This window comes from Podarcis filfolensis (assembly GCF_964270895.1).
Source record: "Podarcis filfolensis genome assembly, chromosome: 5".
NCBI lineage: Eukaryota > Metazoa > Chordata > Lepidosauria > Squamata > Lacertidae > Podarcis > Podarcis filfolensis.
Genome location: NC_139608.1, coordinates 20,217,825 through 20,243,118, shown reverse-complemented (window position 1 = coordinate 20,243,118; position 25,294 = coordinate 20,217,825). Strand labels below are relative to the sequence as shown.

Here is a 25,294-nt window from a genome sequence, read left to right as displayed (position 1 = left end):
GAGGACACACCAGAGGCAGATAAGGAGAGGCTTTGGATACAGCCCTAGAATGGGGAGAAAAAAACCTGCCTGCAGCTGGCAAACCCCTTTCCTCCCTAACTCTCCTTTCCACCCAACTGGCTAGCCCATAACACAATATATTAAGAATTCCTCTCTGCTCAGTTAATGTTTATCTGTTGGGTGAGCTATAATCAGTGTCGTGGTCCTTTATGGTAAAATAAAATTTAAAAAATCCAAATTTAGTTAACCAGTTCAGATACAAATCAGTTTATTAAATGGATAGTGACTTTTGGACCCCTTTGGTGCTTGTGTCCTAGTTAATTTCAGCCAGTTTCTCATGGTATTTGAATGAATTTCTCACTGCTTCCAAAAAAACACACCCTGTGGCTTAATTCCCCCCCTTAACTAACCAGAATATGACTTTATACTCTACATAGTGAGCTAAGATAAAGGATCACCATTTCCCACTCCAAATGTAACAGAAAACTGTGGTTAAAAGTAAGCCGGGTTATTGGTGCTAAAACCAGCCTGCAGGGAGAGAGGTTAGCGGGGAACTTGTGGATCTGGTGCCCATTCTCAGCTTAATAAAGCAGCATTTATTAAGCAGAGTCATTTACTTTTGAACTAGCCCTGTGCAAAGTATGTGTGTGCACTTAGCCTACTGTGTTTCCCAAACTCTGGCTTTGTAATTCCGAGGAACGTGCTTGGAGTGAGAGAGATGATCGAAATTGGGTTTAGGGTAGCCCTAGTCTAGCGCCTTGTTCTTGCAGCAGTCAACCCCCCTGCTCAGACTAGCAGAGTGAGCAGAGTTTCACTCATGGGACCTCTGAATGTGGCTTGGATGCAATGTAGATTTCCTTAAATATGAAATAATCTCCTTCCCACCAAAATCCGCATCACATGCATTCTCCATTTGCCATCAGGTGCCGTTGAATAATATGTTTGGATATTCTAACGAACTGAGGTCGTGCACAGAGGTAAGCGAATATATAATTTCTGAGCTTATTTTTTAGAACAAACAAAACAAAACATCTCTCTCTTTCAGAAAGCATTGTTGGCTGACGTTTACTGTTTCTGGTGTTGTAGCCACATCCCTACTGTAGCGCACTAAAGGTCCTTTGCGAGGATGGCGCTGCAGCCTTGGGCTACAGTGTTTGGCTGAGTTTTCTTAGCGTCACAGAGCGCCAAGGCAAGCAGCTCTAGAGAACGAGGGGGAGACTAAGTCTGGGAAGGAGACTGAAGGGGGAAGGCAAAGAATGTCTGGGAAAGCAATTCTGAGAAAGGAGGAGAAGAGGAAGAGACCAACGGAATCAAGAGAGAGGAAGGAAAATGGTGGAAGCAGCGGAAGAAAATGTGAAGGAAGGAAAGGAAAGGTGCAGATGGGAAAGCAGCACAGAGAAAAGGGTGGTCTGAAGTCTTCATGCTGCAGGCTTGGAATAAACCACCAGATGTTAGATTGCAGCTGCATATCAAGAAAGTGACAATTTTTGTGACATATGATAGGAGTAAGCCAACCACTACCTATGTTACATTTTCTGGTCCGGAGGCTTTCTTAATCCATTATAATTAGCAACCCGCCCCCATGTGTTCAATCCTTATCCCTGTTAACATAAGGTTACCAGATTTTGTTTCAATGAATCCGGGGACACTTTTCAACTTCAATGGATTTTGTATGGGGACTGATTTGTAAATCCGGGGACTGTCCCCGGGAAACAGGGACGCCTGGTAACCTTACGTTAACATTGTCCTGCATGTTTATCTTCCTGGTTTTAAACTGAGATGCTCTGAAGCTGACAGTGCCCTTGCTGCCTTTTATCGCCAGTAACTACGTACTGATCAGCACTGGTTTGTAAGCTCAGGCGCCTGCTCAAGAGGCAGTCAACGGTTGCCGTGCCACTTCTGCATTTACGGTGTTTAGTTTCACGCGTTACATGGAAACGATGTCACGTTTTGCGTGATGCATAGAGTTGAGAATTTTTTTAATTTGTCCGTAATGTGGAGGTTCTCTTGTCTGCAGGGAAAAGGCGAATACACAATGGAATACGTCAAATACCAGCCCTGCTTATCCAGTACCCAGGAAGAATTAGTTAACAGATACCTAGAAGCAACAGGACAACTTCCTGTGAAAAAGGGCAAGGCAAAGAGCTGATTCCCTGCATGTGAGCTGATCGTGAGGACCTGCCACCAAACATCGACTGTCGCTAAGCTCTATTGATTTAATGACTCTTTAATATTCAGAGCAGACTTCATCCTGGATCGATACTTCGACTTTATTAAGTCACTAAAAGACTGTTGCAGAAATGTTCACATAGAAATTCCATTAATTAGTCACTGTCTTAATTTAATAAAATGTCTTTAGCTTTACTTTAAAAATTATATTGACTGTACATGTTCTATTTATCTTCCCATATTAGCCCCATGATAGACAATGCCAGCTGCCCTGTTGCAGAGATACATGATATTTTTTAAATATGCTTGTCTTGATAAAAGAATTTAGAAAGGTATATATATCTCCAGCTAAAACTGAAGTAGATAATTACAAGATTGCTGGAGGCAGGTCAGTCTTTAGGAGCAAATTTATCATGCATCTCAGAAAGTGTCCCATGAAAAGCAGTTCATAATTTTAATCAGTTTTCACTTTCCCTGCATATTCAGTATCTTCTCCCTGCTACACAGAATAATTTTGAAATTGACCAATAAGACAGCATACACAAAATGTACCGGTATTCATTTTATTGGAGATGTTAAAAGTTAGCATCAACTGTTTTATTTTCAAAACTTAAAATATTTTATCAAATATTTATTTAAAATGGCAGTTTTAAGAAACTTAAAAGACATTTGTTTATATATTAAATTTGTCTCATACAAAGTTACCTCCTACCAGAAACTTGGTGACAAATCAGTAGTTTTTACATATATTCTTTTCTTTTAAAAAAAGTTTTCAGAAGTTTTAGCAAAAATATTTTTTTTCTTTTCAGAAATTACAAAGAAAAGAGGATATTTATGGTAGCTCAGAAGTGACTAGTGCAAAGCTTTGAAATATGTGGTAACAATTTATATAGAAGAATCACAACAGTGGTTTTGGAATATTAATGGAAGGTCATCTACACCTTCGCAAAAAAATGTTTACAGCTTTATAATGCAGGCGTTCTTCCTACTTAAAAATTACTTTCATCATATTGAAGTATGACCCCATTAGCAGATCCCTCTTCCACCCCAGAACCATCTGCAGATTCTGAAGAGTCGTCCTCTGAAGAGCAGTCATATTTCACTCGTGCCGTCAAGCCAGGTCTCCAGGCAACACGGACGTGGCAGGAAAGGTTCTAGAGAAACATGCAAAAGTAATCAGTATTTATGTAGCACTGTTGAATGCTTGAATGCCCAATTCTACACTTAAATACTCTGAAGTCTTATATTCATTTATTTACTTAGATCCCACCTTCCCCCCCCCAGACAGACAAAATAGAAAAAAAAACCCCAGTAATTAAAAAGCAATTAAATAGTAATGGAATTAAAACTAACTATTCAAGCATTCAGATAATGGGCCATAAACATTTCATGGCACAAACTCTTTCGTTAAAAGCAGCCAATTCCTCGAAGCCTGTTGGCACAATAAAAGTCTTCACCTGCCAGTGGAAGGACTAGCTTCTTTTAAGCAGAAGTCCCAAAATCTGGGAGCAGCCACTGAGAAGGCCCTCTCCCACCAAGCCTGCCACTTATAAGTCCTGTTAAGTTTAGTGGAGATTATTCCCAGGTGAAAGGGTACAGGGTTGCAGTTTAAGATGATCATAGACACAGTCCCATTGAACACAAATAAGACTTGCTTCCAAGTAGATAAATAAGCCCGCTTACTAGGGAGCAACCCTATTGAATTTAGGGGGACTGCTGAATAAACACATAGGATACTGAAGCTTTTTATTCTGTTTTACTGAGCCTGAAAGAGAGAGAACAACTTGACAGGCCACATAGTGAATTAATTCATGGCTGATGCACCCTAATTTCAGCTCAGTTTCTTAGCCACTTACTATGCTGGTTTTCAAAGTAGATGATTGTTGCACAATCACATTTATTACATGAGTGAGAAGCAAGCATATGTATTATAGTATTCTTACCTCTGAGGAATCACTTGTCAGCTGAGCGGTGTAGTCAACTTCAAAGAAAGTAATGTACTTTCTTACCTGGGCAGGAAACTAAGTTAGAAAGAAGATGGTCAATCAAAAATTCCACTTTAAAAATGCAGTGATTTGCATTAAGTGAAATATGAAAGAAACTGTTATTTGATCCAGGGATGGTGGGGGTGGCTCTATGCAATTTTGTGTTTCACGTTACATCAGCAATAACTACCTGTTTTTATTCCAAAGCAGTCAAGAAGTACCATAGCATTTCTGGTAGACACAGCAAAGCTTCCTTAGGACATCCACACACCCCTCCACTGCTTTTGCAACTAACTTGAAGCTACTGTTGTTTATCATTGCTTATTGCACTAAGGCTGTGCCCGATCTTGGAACTCTCCGTATTTTTCGTTCTATAAGATGCACTTTTCCTCTCCTAAAAAGTAAAGGGAAATGTGTGTGTGTCTTATGGAGCGAATGCAGGTGGGAGGCTCTCCTCAGCGCTTCCTTTAAAGAGCCGCGTGGAGCGTGTGTGCGGCTCTTGGGGGCTTTTCCCCGAGGAGGGAGAAGGGCTGCCCTTCTCCCTCCTAGGGGAAAAGCCCCCAAGAGCCGCACACATGCTCCATGCGCTCTTTAAAGGAAGCGTGGCTCTTGGGGGAGCCTTCCTCCCGCTGCCCGGAAGAGGCTGCACACGGCTATCCCATAAGCCAGAACAGCAAGAGGCTATCTCAGAAGTCAGATCCCTCTTGCTGTTCTGGCTTCTGGGATTCAGAATTTTTTTTCTCCTTGTTTTCCTTCTCCAAAAACTAGGTACATCTTATGGTCTGGTGCGTCTTATAGGGCGAAAAATATGGTTCCTGATAGCATCACATTTGTGTTGTTTGCATTTGATGGCAGAGAAAAGTGAATCACCCTTTTTTTAAAAAAAAGAAAAGCCCTACTGATTTGAAGCTTAAAACATACTTACCAAGGAGTAAGCACCACTTGACTGCATCTAGCCAGTCCAACACACACACACACACCCCTCCTCCTCTGTACAAAGGCAACACCAAGACTAAGGAGGCTGACAGGCGCCGCACCCCTTAGACTGGCTGTAAGTAAGGAGGTAGACAGATGGAAGGTTGTCCAAGGGCAGAATGAGCTTTGCCCCCGCTGCTGCTGAGGCCTGCAAAATCTGCTGCACAAGGCCCGTTTTCCCCTTGTGCAGGCGCAGAATTTCACCTACCCACGGCTTCAAATTTGTCACTTGTGTCACGGTGTAACTTCTGCGTTCAGATGATTTCTCCCATGAGATGTAACTGTTTCCAATGGCGGCCAAATTCTGCAGAAGATCCTGAGAGGGCTTGTTGCCATCTGCAGACAGAAAAATAGTGGTGGTTTTGTGTGTGTGTGTTTAAGGAAAAAGGATAATGAGATTATTTTATGACAAAGAGACTGAGGCTCTCCTGGACGTCCTGTTGTGGATGCTCAAGGCCTAGTTGCGTATGATGCAAGCTGCCCCCCCCAATGGGAATTTTAAGAACTAGGGTGAGAATAGTTGCCAATGTTAAGAATGACAGAGCTGGCCTGATCGTGCTTCCATTTCTTGGAAAACAAAAATCCATTTATCTCTGGTGAACTTTGGAAAAACAGATTATGTGAGTTTTTGTTTCACTTTGGCTTCAGTGGGGAGAAGCTGGCTGCAGAAATCACCAGTTGGACCACTATAGCTCAGTGGCAGAGCATCTTCTTTGCATTGAGAAGATCCCCAATTCAATTCATGGCATATCCAGGTAGGAATGGGACACATCCTTGTCTGAAAATCCTGGGAAGCGGCTACTAGTCAATACAGACAATGCTGAGCTAGCTGGACCTCTAAATTAATTAATTAAATAATAATAATAATAATAATAATAATAATAATAATAATAATAATAATAATAATTTACTACTTGTACCCCGCCCATCTCGCTGGGTTTCCCCGGCCACTCTGGGTGGCTTTCAACAAAGATTAAAAATACATTAAAATGTCACACATTAAAAACTTCCCTGCCTTCAGATGTCTTCTAAATGTTAGGTAGTTGTTTTTCTCTTTGACATCTGCTGGGAGGGCGTTCCACAGGGCGGGCGCCACTACCGAGAAGGCCCTCTGCCTGGTTCCCTGTAGCTTGGCTTCTCGCAATGAGGGAACCGCCAGAAGGCCCTTGACGCTGGACCTCAGTGTCTGGGCTGAATGATGGGGGTGGAGACGCTCCTTCAGGTATACAGGACCGAGGCCGTTTAGGGCTTTAAAGGTCAGCACCAACACTTTGAATTGTGCTCGGAAACATACTGAGAGCCAATGTAGGTCCTTCAAGACTGGTGTTATGTGGCGACTTCCAGGGTTCTTGAATTCTCCTAACACATTTTCCCCCCACCATGCCTTTTTCCAAATGTCAGGAGCTGATTTGCAACAGCCCCCCCCCCCTTAAAACGCTTTGGGTGTGGGAGAGGCGAAGGATGAAATGAACATATATACAAATGAACATATATGTGCTACTTAGAAAGGAAAAAAGAGACAGACAGACTGCTTCACGGACTCATAATCATCTTGCCAATATGCATGTCTGTCATGCAAGCTGTGAACCTGAGGGAATGCCAGAGGTGAAGGACCTGCTGCGACTGCTCTTAACGTCCTGCTTTTCCGCCCACAAAGACGCTTTGGCCAAGCACTGCGCTGGGCTGAAAGGAAGGAAATGGTTCCTCTTTGTGTGCAAATCACATAGAGGGACTGAGTTCCTTATTCACTGGGAACTCAAAAGAATTAAGCCTCAGCAACTTGGCTACCCTTCTGCCTTCTCCCACAGTCAGGAAAAGAAAGGGGAAATAGCTACTGATTACTAAAGAAGAAAACCTTCGTATTACTGGACTTGCAAACCACAGGCAGCTGTAACCAGTGCAGGATCACAGCATTCACCACTAGTTTTCCTGGCATCTCTTATCAGTCCAGGTTCATGCAACATTGATTAATTTTGCTAACTGTAATGAGAGGTACCATAGAGATCATTTGCAAGAGATATACCTCTGATGCTGTGGAACAAGGCGACATCCTGTAGCATATTCTGCGGAAGATGGCCTAGGCCCTCTGGGTCTTTGCTGTGTGGGCACACAATATCAACCTTCGGTTTAGGCTTTTCTCTCTGGTACCGAACAGTTGCAAGGCACGAGCCTAGATTTTGCTTAGGGGAAAAAACCAAAGCACAAAATGATGCTATTTACTTCCAACTGAAAGGCTTTTACATTCCCACATGCCCGGTCCAGAGAACCCACTAGTGAGTCCAAGAAACACATTCTGAGAATAAGTGCTGTGCAAGCAAATAATTTTTGGAGGCAAAAAGTAGGCTGGGTGTGTGTGCTGGGTCAGAAAACAGTAAGTGGGGGACATATTAACCCATCTTCCACATGCCAGAATGTCAATCTGGACCCCTAGTCTAAGGGCTTCTCTCCCTCTCCCTCAAAAGCACATGTGAAACAATCACTTGGTAAATATCTAATTTAAGCTTGCAATCCTAGAGAACCCATGACCAGTCCATGTGGACTACTGATCTTCAAATGGGTCACAACAGCAGCACACCTACCATACAAATACAGTGGTACCTCGGGTTAAGTACTTAATTCGTTCCGGAGGTCCGTTCTTAACCTGAAACTGTTCTTAACCTGAAGCACCACTTTAGCTAATGGGGCCTCCTGCTGCCACTGCGCTGCCAGAGCACGATTTCTGTTCTCATCCTGAAGCAAAGTTCTTAACCCAAGGTACTATTTCTGGGTTAGCAGAATCTGTAACCTGAAGCGTACGTCTGTAACCTGAAGTGTCTGTAACCCGAGGTACCACTGTATATGGTTAAAAAGAGAAGTGTATTAAGAAGGATATTGTTCAGCTGGAACACGTTCAGAGGAGGAGGACCAAGCCTTATGAGGAACAGTTGAGGGAATTGGGTATGTTTAGCCTGGCAAAGAGAAGACTGAGAGCAATCTTCAACTATCTATTACACGGATGATAAAGCAAGCTTGTTTTCTGCTGCTCCAGACCTGAACCAATGGAATCAAATTACAAGAAAGGAGATCCTGACTAATTAGGAAGAACTAGCTGGTGGTGAGAGTTGTTTGACAGTAGAACAGACTCCCTTGGGAGCTTCTGGACTCTCCTTCCTTGGAGGTTTTTAAGCAGCGGTTGGCTGGCCATCTGTCTGGGATTACTTATCTGTGATTCCTACACGGCACTAGATAGGACCCTTGAAGTCCCTTCCAACCTTACAATTTTGTCCCAAACTGCATGTGTGGGCTAAGGGTGGGCCCTTGGAGTGAAAAGATTGTAGACAATGCTGAGTTAGATGAACCAATGGTATCGGGCAGCTTCATGTGTGCTTTTATTTGTTGTTTAGTCGTGTCCGACTCTTCGTGACCCCATGGACCAGAGCACGCCAGGCACTCCTGTCTTCCACTGCCTCCTGCAGTTTGGTCAAATTCATGCTGGTAGCTTCGAGAACACTGTCCAACCATCTCGTCCTCTGTCGTCCTCTTCTCCTTGTGCCCTCCATCTTTCCCAACATCAGGGTCTTTTCCAGGGAGTCTTCTCTTCTCATGAGGTGGCCCAAGTATTGGAGCCTCAGCTTCAGGATCTGTCCTTCCAGTGAGCACTCAGGGCTGATTTCCTTAAGAATGGATAGGTTTGATCTTCTTGCAGTCCATGGGACTCTCAAGAGTCTCCTCCAGCATTCAGAAGCATCAATTCTTCGGCGATCAGCCTTCTTTATGGTCCAGCTCTCACTTCCATACATCACTACTGGGAAAACCATGGCTTTAACTATAAGGACCTTTGTTGGCAAGGTGATGTCTCTGCTTTTTAAGATGCTGTCTAGGTTTGCAATCGCCTTTCTCCCAAGGAGCAGGCGTCTTTTAATTTCGTGGCTGCTGTCACCATCTGCAGTGATCATGGAGCCCAAGAAAGTAAAATCTCTCACTGCCTCCATTTCTTCCCCTTCTATTTGCCAGGAGGTGATGGGCCCAGTGGCCATGATCTTCGTTTTTTTGATGTTGAGCTTCAGACCATATTTTGCACTCTCCTCTTTCACCCTCATTAAAAGGTTCTTTATTTCTCCTCACTTTCTGCCATGTGCGCTTTTAAGGACATTACAAATCTGGGGTGCTGCCTTTCTTAAATCCAGACATGACCAGAGAAGCTGCACTTGCTGAATTGCAGGCACATGACACCTGCCCCCCAAAACCTGGGACAAGAGATCGAGCCTTGCCTCTTTGCAGAATGTGAGAGGAAGATGCAGGAGGTGTATTGTTGTGAAGACGCACCGGGCAGTCTGTGCTTGGGTAGAAGTATTGGGGGCGGGGTGGGAGAAATCAACTGAGCCACTAAGGGAGTGTGTGCTATGTACTACTAGGAAGGTGTTGTTGAGCTATGACTAGTTGGAAGACCTGCACATATCTTCCAGCACCACAGGGCAGCAAACAAAGTCTTCTAGAAGAAGCACCAGCATTGGCATGATTTATTTATATGCCATTTTTTAGCCCCCGGCCACCCTCCCCAAAGTGGTGAACTTAATACATATCAGTACAATAGTAATATACAATAAAGGTAAAAAACATAAAATGCATCAAACAATATAAAAAATGTTTGGACTTTGAATGCCAGCACCATGACAAAAACAATAGTGATAGACAATGGCTTCCCTTAGCTCAGGAACAGCATACACCATAGCTGTCAACTTTTCCCTTTTCTTGCGAGGAATCCTATTCGGAATAAGGGAATTTCCCTTAAAAAAAGAGAAACGTTGACAGCTATGGCATACACCTGCATGAGGCAGGGCAGAGGGGATACGGGGGGGGGGGGGTTCTTGCATCTGAATTAACATTTATATCCTGTCCTCAGTGGCGTAGCGTGGGTTGTCAGCACCCGGGGCAAGGCAAGTAATTTGTGCCCCCTAACCCGTGGATTTGCGCCCCCTAACCCTAACCCCCAGATGTTGCGCCCGGTGCGGCCGGCCCCCCCTGCACCCCCCACGCTACGCCACTGCCTGTCCTTCCCCCAAAACAAACCTCTGTGATAGAAATACAACCAAAATTAAAATAAAAACATCCAAACAACAAATAAACTCAATGAAACGTGTTAAACATATTTAAAAACAGCTGCAACCAAGTCATACGTCTAGATAGACCTGCTTATACAGAACAATTTTCAGCAGGTGTCTAGAAGGGAAAAGGGAATCCATTATAGCCAAGGGTTGTGCAGACCCTTGTTTGCAAATAGGTCAAGCACCAAGAAGCCATGGCAGGTTTGTTGCTTTCGCTGTGGATAAGAGAAGTGACTTGGGCAGGGGCCAGGAAGACTCAGCAAAAACATGTCTGGGAAGTACCACGTGTGACACAAAGTTCCATTTTATTGTGCAAACTTACCCCAGACTTAGCATCTTTTGTAGCAAACTTCAGGGAGTACTTGCGCTCAACTCCTGGGATAAACTGGAAGAGAAAGAAGCAACAGTTGCACTTCACAGCATTTTTTTTTAAAGAACAACAATGAATCCAGAAGCATCACATTATAATAATACTTAGCATTCAAATGATGTCCTGCTGCAGGTTCAAAGTTGGAAACTTGATTGAAAGAAATTGTTCAAATGAGCCCTTTTGTGTGGCGATTTAAATCAAACCTTCCGAACAAATGTTGTGGGGTTTGTTTTTGTTTTTTTTTAAAAAGAATGATAAATATGTAGCAAACTTCTCCTTAATTTATACATTGTAAGAACTTGTCTGCATGATCCAAAAACAAAACTTCCTTTCCAAGCATCAGTAAAACTTCCAAAAGGTCTTTTTTGGTTTCTGCTTGCCTAAGAGAGGCTGCATTCGTATGATTATATCTGGGCTTATGACTTCAAGGTATTAACAACCATTTTGTCTGCACACACAAACCCCTTCACATGAGCTGTGATTAGACCACAAAGTTTCTAATTGAACCTCAGGAAGAACTGGCTGCAGTTACAGGCACAAGGGCAGAACGGGAGCTAACCAATTAATTGGCAGCTGTAGTTATCCAAGCTTCATGATGCAACTTGCCATGTGTGTGTGTACAGGGCATAATTTCCATGCATCTTCTCGGTTATTTAAAAATACCTGGTCATTTGGAAACAGTCTGGTGAACGACACTGGCCTGGTCCCTAAACTCTCATCCAAAACAGGTACATTTTCAAGCACCATTTCTGCATATCCCGAAAGGATGCAAGCTAGACAGATAAGGAAGGGTGAGGGAATTCCAAAACGGCTTGCTAGAGAGTTTAGACCTTGACAATGCACTGCTTGTTTTTATAGGCTCCTCGCTAGCAAAGAAATGCACTGAGGAATCATTTTACCTCTGCAAAGATTAATCTTTCAATACAGAAAAGAAGAAGAAAAAATGCTGTTTCAAGAGATATCTAGCTTCAGGCATTACATTTGGCCATTGAATACTGTTCAGGTTTTAATAAATGTCACTTATTCATGGATTTGTTTAACAGCATTTCTAGCATTAGTAGCATCACATTGCTTAGACACCCCTATCTGTAAAAACGATAGTAACATGGTGTTCTGTTAGGGCCGAAGAAAGTAACCTGAGCAATCATTATATAGCTTTTTATAAGCCAAGACCCTGGTGTAGGGTTGCCATATATCTGGAATTTCTTGGACATATCCTGAACACTACATTTGGCAGCAATGTCCAGGCAGAAATCATCTCTCTCCCCCCCCCCCACCGAAAAAGCTGTCCGGATTTTCACTGTTTGAAACATGGCAACCCTACCCTGCTGGTTCAGATATAATGCTAAGTATGGTTAAGTGTGGAGTACTGGGACGCGGGTGGCGCTGTGGGTTAAACCACAGAGCCTAGGACTTGCCAATCAGAAGGTCAGCGGTTCGAATCCCCACGGTGGGGTGAGCTCCTGTTGCTCGGTCTCTGCTCCTGCCAACCTAGCAGTTTGAAAGCACGTCAAAGTGCAAGTAGATAAATAGGTACCACTCCAGCGGGAAGGTAAACGGCTTCTGGTTTGCCAGAAGCGGCTTAGTCATGCTGGCCACATGACCCGCAAGCTATATGCCGGCTCCCTCAGCCAATAAAGCAAGATGAGCACCGCAACCCCAGAGTCGGCCACGACTGGACCTAATGGTCAGGGGTCCCTTTACCTTTACCTTTTTATGGTTAAATGCAGAGGCAGTTTTAGGGTAGCACGACTGGTATGGCTGCACTGGGCACTGCTTTGCAGGGGGCACCAAAATAATGCTCTAGAACAGAGTGCAAGAGGCAGCAATGGGGGAAGGATTTTAGTGTCGCACGGGGTGCTGCTGAAATTTGAGAGCCCAGTGTTAGCACCATGTGAGTCTCTGGCTTGTATACTCCTCCTCTAGCACCGCTAGGAGAAGGCAATCAGAAGCCTTCCTTTCCATTTCCAACCAACCATAGTTTGTCGGTGCATGCAGTGGTATAGTGGCAAATTCAGAGGTTCAGGGTCCTTTCCTGATAGTCACAGTCATGTCTCTGTCTAAAATTACCAGAAGTAAGCCTAAAACTTAACTTTGTTTATTTTAGTTAGAACAGGATGTTTAAACCTGCTGTGGTAAAACATAGTCAGCAGTCCTGATCAAATTTAGTGATAGGCTGATTATCAGAGAGATAAAAATTCGTTCTAATAAAATCCTTTATAGAGCTGAAGATCAGTGTAAGTAAAAAGGGACTATTGCTTTTTAAAGTGAATGCCTTGTGGTTATACACAGCATTTTTATAAGAGTGATGTTTCTCAGGGCAGTTCATGTGATAAAATACAAGGCAAAAACACAACTAAATAGTTAAAACAAAAACAACAAAACAATAAACGCACCACCACCTCAAAGACACTTAAAAGGTTGTAGAATATTAACCAGTCAAAAGGCCTGGTTGAAGAGGAACATTCTATAAACAATATTATCCACCAAAGTCCAGCCTCCTTTCAAAATTTAGAATATCAAGTCATACAGGAAGACAGACAAGTTTATGTATTATACACAGGTGTTTGCCAGTTTCAAAAGATGTGTGCTGTTTAAAAACTTCTTTTTGTCAGTCTGTTACTAACAGCACATTATCCTCTGAGTGATAATGTATTGCTCATCCCTCAGTGATGATCCTGATTCACAAGCAAACCCCTACGACTGCATTACTATGTCTGACATTTTACAGCAACAAGCAGGCTGCCTCTGGGTCAAACGAGACCCGACAAAGGAAATGGAAACGTGCGACTGTCTCTATGTTCTCATTAAAATGCCGTAAATAACAGCTGCTTTGGTAATGGGTGGAAAGTGAAACCCACCAACTTTAGGACCACAGGGCTGCTTTCAAATTTTGTCATACTCAAAGCAGACCCACTGAAATCAGTGGATTTAATAGGAGCTATTCGCTGCTTCATAATAAACGATGGAAGCTAAGCACATCTTTTACAAGCCAGCCCTTATACTCACCCTAAAGCAAGTTCCAGGAAATTAGCTTGTAAGAGCAGGATTGAAGTTGACTTTTGAGGAAAATGCTTTAAGGGACATTTTGTGTGTGGGTTTTTTGGGGGGGGTGAAAGTGGCAGGGCAGTCCCCCCCAAAATGCCCCTCTCTTCAGTACCTTCTTATATGGTAACCCTAGATACATTTGCATGGGAGGAATTCCCTTTGCGCCCAGTAGGGCTTTTTTCTGAATAGGAATGCCTAAGGCTGAGTTGTTAGTTGTGTTAGTCAATAAGGCCCACCATTTATTTAACGGGACTTATTGCCTAATAAGTGTGTTATAGGATTGCAGCCTAAGTCAACTGAAATCAATGAAGTTTGCTTAAGACTTGGGTTGAATAATGGCCTAGGTTAGGGGTCAGCAACCTTTTTCAACCGTGGGCCGGCCCACTGTCCCTCAGACCATGTGGGGGGCCGGACTATATTTTGGGGAAAAAATTGAACGAATTCCTATGCCCCACAAATAACCCAGAGATGCATTTTAAATAGAAGCACACATTCTACTCATGTAAAAACATGCTGATTGCTGGACCATCCGTAGGCTGGATTGAGAAGGCGATTGGGCCGCATCCGGCCAAGGGGCCTTAGGTTGCCTGCCCCTGCCCTAGGTGTAGAACAGGAATTGGTAGAAGTCAGATTAAAAGCAGGGAGATGGGGGGTGGGAGAGTTAAAAGACAGCCAAATTCTGTCCCGGATCAGATTCCTATCTTTTAAATAGCTGCTTACTAAGGGAAAGTTTGGCAAGCCCAGCTTCTAATATCACTGTGCTATGCTCTGCATCAGAGCACTCAAGGAATGGGAGTTCTGTCCAAGAGGAGATCTGGCAGCAGAGAGAAACAATAATGAATTTCACCACTGCAAAGCAAGCTGGATATCTGGGAAGTGAAGGAATCCCCATAATGAAAAGTCTCCTTTTATATTTAAAAGCTATATCAAGGTTTTTACTGGGAGGGAAACTCAAAACATCCAAAAGGGAATCGTTTTCAAGATTGTTCCAGCATGAGAGAAAGAGATCAGTAATGGAGTCTACTGAGATGTGATTCGCACAGCTTTTTTCCATACAACCCAATGATGGTTGTGCAAAACCTCCACACAGCCAGTTGCCACTTCCTTTGTTTGCTGTTGGGTTAAGAGTTGTATACGATAAGCTTGTGGGCATAAAACTAGGGCATTGCTTAGATCAGAAGGGTATAGTTGATAGTGTATTGGATCTGGACTGATGAGACTTGGGTTCAAGCTCAGTGACAAACTTATTTGTGTGATGTGGAGCAAGTCACACTCTTGAGTTATGAGGCTAATGTAATGTTAGTGCAACATGTCGGGTGAAGGTAATGTAGGTAAAATGGGGGGGGGACAGAGCTATTTAGGGGAAGGGCAAGAGTTTAAAAAATGGTGGTGGAGGGATAAACCGATTTACCATGGCCACAATGACATCCATGTTTGCAATACTCCCGCAGCAACATGCAGAAAATGGTGCCGACAAGCACTTGCAGGCTTGAGGTTGCAACCCAGAGGGATCACATTGTAGAAAGATACTTCCTTCCATTGGGTATGTGAGCTGCAGGAACATTGTCTGAATCAAATGCAATTTCTGTCAGAGGGGTTAGCTAGGTTGCTCTGTTGCATTAAAAAAAAAAGTAGCCAAAAGCCTTGTGGCACTTTGAGGACTTAACAGATTTATTGTGGCATAAACTTCCTGACGCGAAAGTGTAAAGAGTGAACACCCCTTAGGTTACAGGCTAGAAACTGCCAAATTCTAACCCCAACGAGGTCCGTGCCTGTAAAAAGGAAATGGTAGGTGGGCATAGGTTGGCAAGGTGTATGGGTAATCTTTTGTAGAAGATAATTGTAATTTCGAGGAGCTAGTGATCTAGCATGGTTATCTCTTCCTGCCTCTGTTTACTTCCCCTCTGTCTCTTGTTCTGTTATTTGATGGCTGAGAACAGCCTTTAATTTGTTGGAAAGAAGTGATAATGCAGGGTACCTTCTGACCTTCTTTGATGGTAGACATTGTTTGGAGGAATGTGGAGTATTGGAAGAGGGGGCTAGCGAAATAATAATCTGCACTAGCTAGTAGAGCAAGGCACATAGGCTAACAAGTTAGCTATCTATAAATCAGATGCGTTTTGGGCATAGTTCTGAGAAGCTCATGCATGAACTGATGGCCAGTGGGTCGTGCAAACGAAGGCTACCTAGTGACTTTGCCACTTCTTGAAGGCTTCCCGGTGGCAGATCGAAGTCCTTGCTTGGTAATGTATATAATGCTTGCTGTTTAGAATAAGATCTTTAATCTTCTCACTCCCTTGTGTTTGTATTGCTTCTGAATCTCATTAAAAGAACCTCCTTGCATTTAGCAAGCCACAAGGTGACATCTACCATGCCAAGCAAGTATATATGGAGTCCCTGGAACTGGCAAGTATTTCTGCCAAGTTGGAATCAAAGAGGTAGAGTGTTCTGAATAGGTTCTTTGAGCACATGAAATTGTGCTGCGCCTTCCCCACCGCCGCTGCCACCACCACCTGCCCTGCTCCCCAAGCAGTAGGTCTTTCCATAGAAGAATAGCTTCAGATCAAACTTCATCCAAAGAAACACACTTTTGATGAAGTCCAAAGGCTGGAAATGTTAACAAACACCCTTCTTCAATCCTGGCCAGACAGCTGGTTTGTTTTGTAAAACATTACAAAGAATGCTTACTCTTGTCTTTTTCTACCCAGCGAATACCTCTGAAATACAACAGAGGGTGGGGGGGAGAGAAAACATTGCCCCAGGCTTTTTGCTGCCTGCTTAAGAATATTTCTTCAGATTTTCAAAGGGATAGAATGGAATACAAGATTTATTATTCAAGTGGAGATTAGAGCCAGCAGCAGATCTTAGGAGAGCTTTGGTCTTAACCCACTTGGACTAGGTTTGCAGGGAGCTCTTTGAGATCTTCACAAGTGAGGCTGAATATGTTTATCCTCTACTGTATACAGCCTCATCAGCACTTGGCTGTGCCAGAGATCCAAACAACAAGCCTGGTTTTTCATTAGCATGCTTGGATAGCACAACATACCTCTGGCTTTACAATTTTATTCATTAGCAAACATTGCCTGTTTGGATAACATAATTTTTTTGAAAATGTGTGAATGGCTTTCATCACGAATTCCCATTCTCTTTGCTACTGACAAACTGAGCCTTTGTATGGTTTTGAGTGGGTGGGGGAGGATGTAGACTGTATGCAAAGACCCTTCTAACTCCTGGATCCAGCAAGTGTTAAAATATAAGCCAGGCTAGTTTCCTGTGGCGATAGCCTGGGAGATGGGCCATTCCCTTAAGAAAGGAAGGAGTCTCTGTGTGAGACGGCAGATGGGTGGGATCACCTTCCCAGCTAATGGTTAGTTAGAAAGAGAGTTTGGAAGTAATGTGATCTAGAAGGAAAGCAGCCAGCTAGAGAGAGTCAGAGCAGAGTTCGAGAGCAATGTTTGGTTTCTGTTTGAATCAAAGGCTGTGGCTATGGAAGATCTTGTGTGAACCCCTCCATCATAGGCTCAGGTTGTGTGTGTGTGTGTATGCTTAAATAAACCATATATCATAAAGACACCACAGTCTCTGCTGTGCCTCAAACCTGAAACCCCTGGAAACTCAAACCACTTGGATATTGGCACACAAGATCCTAAACTGAAAGTTCATTTAGGAAACATTGGCAAAGTGGCTACTCTCTCTTTGTGCCAAAAATAAATAAATTACTGTTAACATTCTGAAACAGCTGTATCTCATTGTGTGAGCATGTAAAATGTCAAATTCATATGCCTCTCATTATACAAGAAAACTCAGAGACATCCAATGGGAAGGAAATGCAAGACATATGAAAAGAGAGAATTTTACAAAGGAATTAATTAATGTATGAAATTCACTGCCACAAGATGTCGCAACGGACTTTAAAATATGATTAGGCTATCACTGCCTTGTGGGCTTCCCATTGGCATCTGACTGGATACTAAGGGGGAAAGATACTCATCTAGACAGGCCTCTGGTCTGACCCAGTCGGGACTATTCAATCACAAATGTACAGGGCAGTGCAAGAAGGAACCAATTACATTAAACTGATCCAGTTTTGCTTGGAAAAAGCCATTAGCCAACTCTGAATTATGGTTTTGTGCTAAACCCTGCTGTTCATATATGATCCAAAGTCATAACAATACCATTTTAATGCCATTATAACTGGGAGATGTTAGAACAATCAACAGCATCTCAAAATGTGTGACAAATGGCAGAGGGAATACCTTGTCCAATGTGTCCTTTATCTCCCTTTCTATGATGAGGAAGTGAGAACTTTGCCTACACACTGCTGACTGGGAGTCTACCCAGATTAACTAAGGGCAGATTCATACTACAAGTTACTACAAGATTCATACTGCAAGTTAATTTATTCTTTAGGACAGAACGGACTGGTAACTTAACAATGGATTAAACAGTATGTGATCAGGCTTAATAACAGCCCCCAATATGTAGCTCTTCTGAAATTTGTGATGGATGCGATTCATCTGCAAAACTGCCCCTTAAGAACCACTCATCAGGGTTTAAAGGGAGCACAGCAGCAGCCCAGTGTCATAAGTCAGAACAGCTGGGCACTGCGGGGCGGGGGGAACCTTCCTATCGATAGACCCTGCCCTGGTACCAGAATTTTTTGCTGCTGAAGGCACTCAACAGACACACCTAAAGAGACCTGGATGCCTTGAAGAAGGAACTCCACCCACCCAGTAAAGTGGTTCCATCTGGCTGTTTGTAACCACTTCTGCATTCGATGGGGAGGGGGCACTTCTGTTGAGGTTCACACCTCCAATTGTCCCTTGGGGGAAGCTGCAAGCACCAGCCCCATTCCAGCCTCTTACCTCTTTTTTTTTTATGAGTGTGGCTGTGCTCTGAGGGTTCTGGGGTTTTGTCAAACTAATTTTTGCCTCCTTATCGTTGACAAGAAGAGAGTGCAGGATGAGAGTCACTTCCTTTTTCTTTCATCTCTTATCTGCAAAAGCCAAGGTATGACTCATGGTGCTAGGGCAGTGTCTTCCTCCAAAGACTCTCTCTTTTCATCTTTTATTTCAGATTAGACTGGGGGGTTGATCTTTTAGGGAGCGTAGGTGGTAGTCATGGATTCTTTGGGAGTAGGATAACATCAGTTTGTCCATTGTCTGTTGGCCTAGGTATAACTTTTCTTAGAATCAAAGTTGGAAGGGACCACGAGAATCACGTAGTCCAACCTCCTGCAATGCAGGAATCTTTTCACCACCCAACGTGGAGCTTGAATCCACAACCCTGACATTGTGTCTCAGGCTCTGACTGAGCTATTTTGCCTGCACTTGTAAATATATTGTACTGATTGCTTAGATTACTAGAGTTGTATTTTTTTCTGCTTAGATCTTGACATTGGCATTATGTTAATTGCTATTTTAAGGCCATGAGGGTTTTGGTGGTTGTTCTTTTGCTTAGCTGCTTTAGGCCTTCTTTAGAAGAAAAAAGCAGGGTGCAAATTCTGAATAATATGTGATCTCCATCTCACAGTGTAGTATACGAACCTCAAATGTTATGGCTCCTCCACCCTAATGAAAAATGATTACAGAGTTCCAACTTCAAGCATTGTGTTTGCAAAATACGGCATAATGGAAAAAGGAGGTCACCAAGATTTTCAACATAGAAAACTCATGTTATTTGAATTAAGCAATTTTCTTGCTAAGTATTCACTGTTTGACATAATAACTTAGCACTAAGGAAGCGGCTTCCACTAAGGTCTGCTAAATAAAACTGTAGCTCCTTCAAATCAAACACAGACATTGAAATATTTCACTGCCAAGGCAACACCGGGATAAAGCATCCCTTCTGGAGCAGCTGTGTGTAACAGAAATTTTAGGACCCTGCCCCCTTGTCTTTCTAAATTGTTCACAAGTGCCCCCTTGGAAACATTATTCAGGAACAATGCTAAAACTTTCAGTCTAGCAGCTTTGCCAATGACTCCACAGAGTTGGGGGGACAAATTTCTGGTGAACTCATGATTCAAAATACCAATGAAAACAACAGCTGGATACTAGGAGTCATCAGTTCTCTGGAAATGTGCAGTTCAGCCCAAGCTGTTCCCATCCTATCACAAGAACTTAAGAGTCCTGCTAGTTCAGACCAAAGTTCTATTTAATCCTTCATCCTGCCTTCACAGTCCCTTCTTCTTCTTCTTTTTGAATGTAAAACATTTAATTTAAAAATGTTGACACTACAATATATAAAATAGCTATTATAAATGCACACAGTGTATTCTATAGCTGCCAGGTTAACGTTTTTAGGAAACTGTAAGTTACACTGTGGTTAAGACTTGTAGTTTTACCTTTCTGAACGTCCACATTATATCACAGTGATGTATGGTCAGACTTAACAGACCCAATTGTTAAACACTTGCATCAAGTTATAACCAGTTTTATTGCAAAAAGACCCTGTACACATTTACATCAATTCTAGTAGCTTACAATTTTAGCTACCCAACAAGTCATTAACATACAGAAACATGCATGAAAAGCAAGAAAGATCACCCATCCCTTCTGCATATTAGCAACTTGTCACTGTTGAACAACAAAGCTCACATCACTGAGTTTTTATGTGAACAGTCCCTTCTATGGGAAGCTTGCAAGCAGGCCATGAGTGCAACATTACTCTCCCCAGCTGTGTCCTGCAGCAACTGGTATCCATTTTCAACCATGAATAAGCTTATCCCGCATCCCTTTTAAAGCTCTTCAAGGCATTGCACACACTCCCATATACTCCGCAACCAGTGTACTCCCACAGCTGGTTTCAGAAGCAGCGTATACACAGCATTAGCCACAATCCATATCTCCCTGGGCATCTATCTTCTTGCTTCTTATGAAGTATTGTGTTTTGACGAGTTTTCCCCTAGGCCAGTTGGGATGGCTCACTCAGTAGAGAGTGAGACTCTTAATCTCAGGGTCAAGGGTTCAAGCCCCATGGTGGGCAGAATATTCCTGCATTGCAAAGGGTTGGATTAGATCTCTGACATTCTAGGATTCTAACCCAAATTGAGAAAAATGAACAGCCTAGCTGCATTATAAGCCATTAATGTGGATACAGTTGGTGGCCATCACTACAGCCTGCATTATGCCAGAGCATCACACATGTTGGCTACAGTCCCAGCAGGCAGAGCAAACAAGTTGCCCTGGAGCCCAGCTGTGATGGCGAGACTTCTTTGAACTTTCCAGTTCCACTCTCACTAGCTTGAGGGTCTTCCTGCTACCTTGCACCAAGCAGCATTTTACTGCAAATCAAGCACAGGTGTGCATGGACAGGACCCAGTGGGCTCACCAACATGGTCAACTTCTGCGTGACAGTCAGCCTTTTCTTCAGTTTACAAGCAAATTCCATAGTACTGTACATAGAGCGAGCAGAGTTGCCAACTTTTTTTCCAGGGAGTCAGACAGAAGTTTAACAGGTGGAGCTTTATCCAGAAAGGAGCTGAACACTCACACACACACCTGCCCACTATACATTTCTGCCACCTCAAAAGGCACAATGGCTCTACCGTGGGGGGGGGGGGGGCAACATTAACAGAGGATTTCCATAGGGGGAACCATTTCAGTCTGCTTTGCAGCAAAAGCTGTCTTGTGATGCCTCAAGGACTTGACACATTTATTAAGGAGTCAGAAGCTGCTTTTGTAGAATAGAGTCCACTCCATCTGCAAAGTCCCACAGAAGGCTCTGTTCCAGACACTGCGCGTGGATTTTGGAGAAAGATTGGGGGTGGGTGGGTGGCAGAACCTCAGTTAAGCATTTTGTACTGATTTAATTGATTTAGGGGGGCAGCCGCCCCTCCCTGCCCACGCCCATGGGCCCCACTCCCGGTACAAATGCTTACCCCACATGTTACTTAAGCCACGCCCCCTTGAACGATTCCCACGGCGGCGTTCCAAAGCGCCGCGCCTCTGCCCATGTGCAGAGTGCGCTTCCCTGTCCCCCTAGACCATTCGGCCCAAGGAGCCCTGCCCTGCCTTACCTTGGCGGACGCCTTCTTGACGTACGCCAGACTCCGCAGAGAGCTGGGCGAGCTCTGCAGGTAGTTGAAGAAGTCGAGGGCCGTCTGCGCGGGCCGGCGGGCCAGCGCGGTGTAAGGGTTCAGCGACAGCCGAAAGTGCTGCTGCTGCTGCTGCTGCTGCTGCTGCTTCCAGAGCGCTTTCGGAGGGGCCGGGTCGCCTCCCGAGGGCCAGAACAGCGCGAGCAGCGCCGCCAAGACGAGGGTCGTCTCCGAGCGCAGCATCTTCTTCCCCGGCAGGAGGAGGCGAGCGAGTGACTGAGCCGGAGCGGCAGACCAAGTACAAATAGTGCGGGCTTCCCCTCTCCGGAAGCCGGTCCCGCCTCCTCCCCGCCGCCTGGCTCCGGCCCCAGACGGGAGGAGGCGCCCTTCGCAGCAGCGCCCACGCCCTGCGGCCTTCCGCTCCCCTCGACGGGGGCGTCGAGTAGGGCAGCGTGACCCGCGCCTGGGAGGGCCGGGGCGGATTCTCGGGAAAGGGGAAGGAGCCCAGCGACCCCTTTCCGCCCAAACGACAACATGGTTTAATATCATCCTGCCTTTCCAGAGGAAGAGCCACCTGTTGGATTTGGTTATTTCCAATAGACATACACACTAGGAGCCAGCAGCTGCTTTAAAAAGGCCTCAGTGCACCTTCCAATATTTATTTAGCTGCTTCCTTTGTTTCTTGTTCACTTTTATATAATATAGGTAAAGGTAAAGGGACCCCTGACCATTAGGTCCAGTCGTGGCCGACTCTGGGGTTGCGGCGCTCATCTCGCTTTATTGGCCGAGGGAGCCGGTGTACAGCTTCCGAGTCATGTGGCCAGCATGACTAAGCTGCTTCTGGCGAACCAGAGCAGTGCACGGAAACACTGTTTACCTTCCTGCCAGAGCAGTACCTATTTATCTACTTGCACTTGATGTGCTTTCGAACTGCTAGGTTGGCAGGAGCAGGGACCGAGCAACAGGAGCTCACCCCGTTGCGGGGATTCGAACCACCGACCTTCTGATCAGCAAATGCTAGGCTCTGTGGTTTAACCCACAACACCACCCATGTCCCTTTTATATATTACCCCATTACACTATCAAGAGTCACCCCACTATAGGTTGCATCTGACACGCTCACTTAATTTGTAAACCCTAATAAATACAGCAATAGAATAACATTCATGAGTTTAAATAGTCTCAAGTGTAAAACGGTACGCACTGGAAGTAGGTTAGGGTAACAGCCTAAACCGATAAGTCCTAATAAAGGTATTAACTTTTGCATTATAGTTTAGTTATTCTGTTTCATTTTGTCTTGATTTTTTTCAATGACTGCAGTTGTAACTTTTTATCAAACTTCACTGAACAACCTTTACAAAGTGGCATTTTTTAAAATAAAAAAATGACTTCAGCCTTGAGTAGTTTACACTTTAAATTACAATTCCCATCATCCACAAGCAATGTGTTCTAAATTTACAAAGCACGTGGAGTCAGTCTCAAAGTACTATTAATCTGCCTTTAGTGATATGTATCCTTCCTTGAGAGCATAGCAAGAAAACGATATGGGCTCCTGCTGAGTGGTAGCGAACAGGATGTTATTGGGACTACAGCTCCCATCATCCCCAGCCAACAGTGATGATGGGACCTATAGTCCCAGGATTCCCCCCCCCATTGTTTTTATTAAATATTTTCTTGGGTTACAGAAGTACATACTATGTCTCTGGTTTCAGTTCATAGAGTCCTTTATAGAGATCTGTTATATTCAAAGTGAGACACTAATGTTTTTGACAGTATAAGGTTGGGGGAGAAGAGAGGTGTGGGGGGGAGGGAGAGATCAGGGTTGGTGTTGGTGGAAGAATAGGGCTGCCATCTTTGTTCTGGTAAAAATACAGGACAGGTTGGCAGCCGGCAGGCCAGGAGCAAGGGGAAAGAGGGTGTTGGGGTGATTTTCTTTTCCACCTGGTGCTGAAATGACTTCAGAGTACAGTGGTACCTCGGGTTAAGTACTTAATACGTTCCGGAGGTCCGTTCTTAACCTGAAACTGTTCTTAACCTGAAGCACCACTTTAACTAATGGGGCCTCCTGCTGCTGCCACACTGCCGGAACACGATTTCTGTTCTCATCCTGAAGCAAAGTTCTTAACCTGAGGTACTATTTCTGGGTTAGCGGAGTCTGTAACCTGAAGCATATGTAACCCGAGGTACCACTGTAATCCATTACAACCTGTTGCAGTCTAACCAGATGGCCCCTCTGGAATTTGTCTCTCTCTCTCTCTCACACACACACACACACACACACTTGTAAAACTAACTGTTCTTTGCAACCCAGAGCTGAAATACATGGCACACACTTTCACACACATGCAAGTACTATACAGCCATACATGCTGACCAGGGTAGTAATAATAATAATAATAATAATAAACATATTATGATGAGGTGATGAGCTTTGTTCCGCATGTTAAATTTCTAAAGCATAGCTGTTAACTTTCCCTTTACTTGCGAGGAATCCTATTTGGAATAAGGGAATTTTCCTTTAAAAAAGGGAAACGTTGACAGCTATGTTTTAAAGGGGGGAGATATTAGGGGACAAGGGGAAAGGCAAGCCCTGTGGGAAGCTGCTTCTCCCCCACCCTCCTCTCTCAAATATCATGTAGATAACTCTGTTCAGAACTGGGGCTTCTGGGCTATACTGGCACAAAACCAGAGAAACGAGCCTCAGGACCTGTTGCTCTTCGAGGAATGGGTCCCAGGCCAGCACTCCGAGGCTGCAGCTCTGCAGATGGCCACCTTAACCCAGCCAAAGCTTCGGGAAAGTGGAGGCGACAACAATGTCTAAAACGTTTGCCATTCTCCTGCCCTCTCCCATTAAATAAAAATGAAAATCCATGTTTTAATTTTTTTTGGTAACAATCACTCTGCTAATAATTGCCAACATGTGTCTTTCTACTGTTGTGGAATTAATCTGGACAAAACCCAACGTTCTTGTTTTGTTCCCTGGCATTTCGCAAGTAGATTTTACGAAACAAGTTGTTTGTAAAGCATTCTCAACTGTGCACACCCAGAATTCCACCCTTTCCCCCAATCTCAGGATAATTGTTTTTCTTTCCATTTATTACACACCAAGCTTGTCCCCATGCCTGGTAAATAAGGACGGGCCAAAGCTTTGTCCTAGGAGGGCATCTGCTTGGCATGTAGAAGGTCTTGGGTTCAAACCCTGCTACTTCCAGGTAGTTAAAATGGAAAATCTATATTCAGAGGCAGTTATACCTGTGGATACTGAATCCTAGGAATAAGTAACAGAGTTTGTTTGTCAGCTTCTTGGAGAGCATATGGAAGGCACTTTTGAAAAGAGAGTGTTTAATCCGAAGAGTCATGACCGGAAGGAAAATAGCCACTTGCCCTGTTGCTCAAATGCTTGAACAAACAATGATATATTAAGACTTATTTTCACTTTTCTTGTGCAACACTTGGGTGTGAGTAGCAAAACAGCCCTTCTCTAAGTGGAAGTTTTCACCCAAGCACAAAAACGTGCCTTTGATTGATATAGCTGGATGTTGATATAACTGAACCTATTGTCCAATTCATCAGAGTTTTCCCTCATTGATTTACAATACATCTTGATGGCTGCCAACTAGGCACCATT

General features: G+C 43.9%; 2 protein-coding genes across 2 annotated transcripts in view; both read right to left on the bottom strand.

Annotated features, from left to right (window-relative positions):
- Positions 1–25,294, bottom strand: part of LOC310762436 (uncharacterized protein) — a 232,719-nt gene that overhangs the window by 159,160 nt on the left and 48,265 nt on the right. The window lies entirely within an intron of this gene.
- LOC310762442 (ovocalyxin-32-like) lies at positions 2,719–21,942 on the bottom strand. Its single transcript, XM_083613588.1, has 6 exons — positions 21,649–21,942; positions 10,536–10,598; positions 7,153–7,309; positions 5,338–5,465; positions 4,113–4,178; positions 2,719–3,323 (listed from the first exon to the last, which is right to left on the bottom strand). The coding sequence occupies exons 1-6, from the start codon at positions 21,907–21,909 to the stop codon at positions 3,159–3,161; spliced, it is 840 nt and encodes a 279-aa protein (XP_083469714.1). The 5' UTR covers positions 21,910–21,942; the 3' UTR covers positions 2,719–3,158.

Coding starts and splice junctions, on each gene's coding strand:
- LOC310762442 (XM_083613588.1), bottom strand. CDS start 21,909: ATGCTGCGCTCGGAGACGACCCTCGTCTTGGCGGCGCTGCTCGCGCTG. Junction 10,599..21,648: donor TCAAGAAGGCGTCCGCCAAG/GTAAGGCAGGGC, acceptor TTTCTCTTCCAG/TTTATCCCAGGAGTTGAGCG. Junction 3,324..4,112: donor TGACAAGTGATTCCTCAGAG/GTAAGAATACTA, acceptor ATGTTTCTCTAG/AACCTTTCCTGCCACGTCCG.